Raw genomic sequence first — 2,329 nt, 5'->3', positions numbered from 1 at the left:
TGACATCCAAGGGGGAGTGTTATGAACCAGATTGTGGATGGCTCATAACCAAGAGATTATGATTTGTAATCTTTTCATTTATCTATGACGGTGTAATCTCTTATATAAAGAACCTCTATGTTATGAATAAAGATAGACTTTTGCATTATTTTATATGGAAACCATTTTTAAAAAATAAGACTAACTTGTTTCCAAGAAAATGATAGGGCTGCACACCGATGATCTCTTTACCGAGTGGGGCCTATTAGAAAATGTTAATAGCTTAGATCGCTGGTTCAGCTCTGTACTGTACCGAGATGTGGACTAACCGGTGAAAAAGAGGGTTAGCTGAAAGATTCGCTGACCTGTCATAGATTCATGTGGGACGTGTCACCCAACACTTCCTTGCTTTCAAAGCAATTAACAAATTCTCCAAAGGACAGAAACCTAAAACTTTACAGCTTTTGCCACCAAACGACCTAAAATAATTTAATTTATTCTATTAAATAACAGAGAACAATTAGCTAAAGACACTTGTTGCCGCCTTTGTCTCTTCACCTCTAGCCTGTAATATCATTTCTCCTCCAATATTTCATTGTTTCTCCGAACATTCTCGCATTTTCTCGGGGAAACATTTCTAATCTTTTTTGACTTGTTTCTCCCTTTTTGTTTGTTGAAGAGACGACGGGAACTTACTCTTCCTCCGATGGCGCCGCGTCTTTTATCCTGTTTCGGCGTCAGAGGATCCTCAACTTCCACCACCGGAAAAGGAATATCCGGACACAACGCTGCCGTCGTGGCTGCGGATGTTCCCGCCGGTGACGGACCTGTTCTCGTTCAGCTCTTCTCGTCTCAAGGATGTAAGACTTCTCCTGAGGCCGAGATGCTTGTGTCGCGTCTTGGCCGTGGAGATTTCGACGGTCAGATCCGTCGTGAAGGTGGATCTGGTTCTCCGGCGATGATTCTTGTTTTCCACGTTGATTATTGGGATTACATGGGGTGGAAGGATCCGTATGGATCGAGCCAATGGACGGTGAGGCAAAAGGCTTACATCGAGGCGTTGAATCAAGATACGATGTTTACTCCGCAGTTTGTGGTTCAAGGTCGCGTCCAGTTCCTTGGCAATGAGGAAGAGACTCTGCTCAAGTCCATCGTCGAAGCACCTAGGTTTCCTTCTCCGGCGTTTCAGGTGACTACTTACATAACATTGCCATGTTGATTAATCTATAAGTTGAGGCATCATTAGAATAAGTAATTTAGATGTTAGAATCCTCGATTATTATAAATGTTTATGATTAAATCTCACATTTTATACTATATTGAATATGCTTCTACGGAGTTTTTCTTTAAGATGTTCATGGAGAAATTTTGATTATGTCACTAATGAATGTTAATGGTTTCGGATCAATGTGTGTTTGTACCGTAACATAACTCTATGTATCAAAAGCATTAGATCTTTGTGCGTTTAAGGTACATGTTCTTATTGCATCTCTCTTACCATAAATATAAATTTGATTGTGATCAAAGTTTCTTATTAGTTTTTTGGAGAAAAGTTTCGACTCACCATAGATAGAGAAGAGGAGTAGTTGAACGCTTTTGTATATATGAAGTAAAAACATAATTGGTTATAAGATCTACATAGTACCCTTTTAGATTTGCTTTTAACTACATTGTAATCAAGGTCAGTGAAATTTTTATTGGTTTCTCTTATTACCAGGCTACATTTCAAAGACCAACCTCAGAAACCCTTCAAGTGTCTCTAACAGGAGCTTTGAGGATGAAAGTGGACTCGACCGGGATCGATATAATGGTGGCGCTATACGAGAACGGACTAGTGACTGATTGCCCTCGAGGAGAGAACTCTGGAAGAGTCTTGGCCAATGACTACGTTGTAAGAAAGCTAGAAAAGTTATGTACCGTTAAAGATTTAGCGGCCAAGAAAACGGTCTCGGAAACGGCTCATTTCACGGTATGGGATGGGTTCAACAGTGCTAAATGTGGAGTCGCTGTTTTTCTTCAGAACGCATCTCTTCAAATTTTTGGTACGCAGAGTTTTCAATTGCCTGATGAGATTTGACAAAAAAGTAAACAAAAGTTCGGAACCTATTACATTTGCCCTTTTGAGTTCATTCATATTTGGTTTATTAAATCATATGACCTTTTAAAATGCTGACAAGTGACGAACATAGTGTTTCCGATATGTTTTACTTAGTTCGATGCTCTCAACGAAACATATTAGTTTTGATGCAAATTAATAAACTCGAAAGATCAGATTTGAGTCAATTGTCCATGACATTGTCATCCTACTAGTTCGTGTTGCGTTAGTACTCGGACTCAGTGGCGGATATAC

General features: G+C 39.5%; 1 protein-coding gene across 1 annotated transcript; it reads left to right on the top strand.

Annotated features, from left to right (window-relative positions):
* Positions 1-297: 297 nt before the first annotated feature.
* BNAA10G07320D lies at positions 298-2,123 on the top strand. Its single transcript, XM_013875379.3, has 3 exons — positions 298-546; positions 659-1,168; positions 1,697-2,123. The coding sequence occupies exons 2-3, from the start codon at positions 686-688 to the stop codon at positions 2,054-2,056; spliced, it is 843 nt and encodes a 280-aa protein (XP_013730833.2). The 5' UTR covers positions 298-546; positions 659-685; the 3' UTR covers positions 2,057-2,123.
* The last annotated feature ends 206 nt before the right edge of the window (positions 2,124-2,329 follow it).

The sequence above is a fragment of the Brassica napus genome, chromosome C9, assembly GCF_020379485.1.
Source record: "Brassica napus cultivar Da-Ae chromosome C9, Da-Ae, whole genome shotgun sequence".
In the NCBI taxonomy this organism is placed as follows: domain Eukaryota; kingdom Viridiplantae; phylum Streptophyta; class Magnoliopsida; order Brassicales; family Brassicaceae; genus Brassica; species Brassica napus.
Note: the sequence above shows the minus strand (reverse complement) of the source record. Positions and strands in the feature narration are given on the sequence as shown.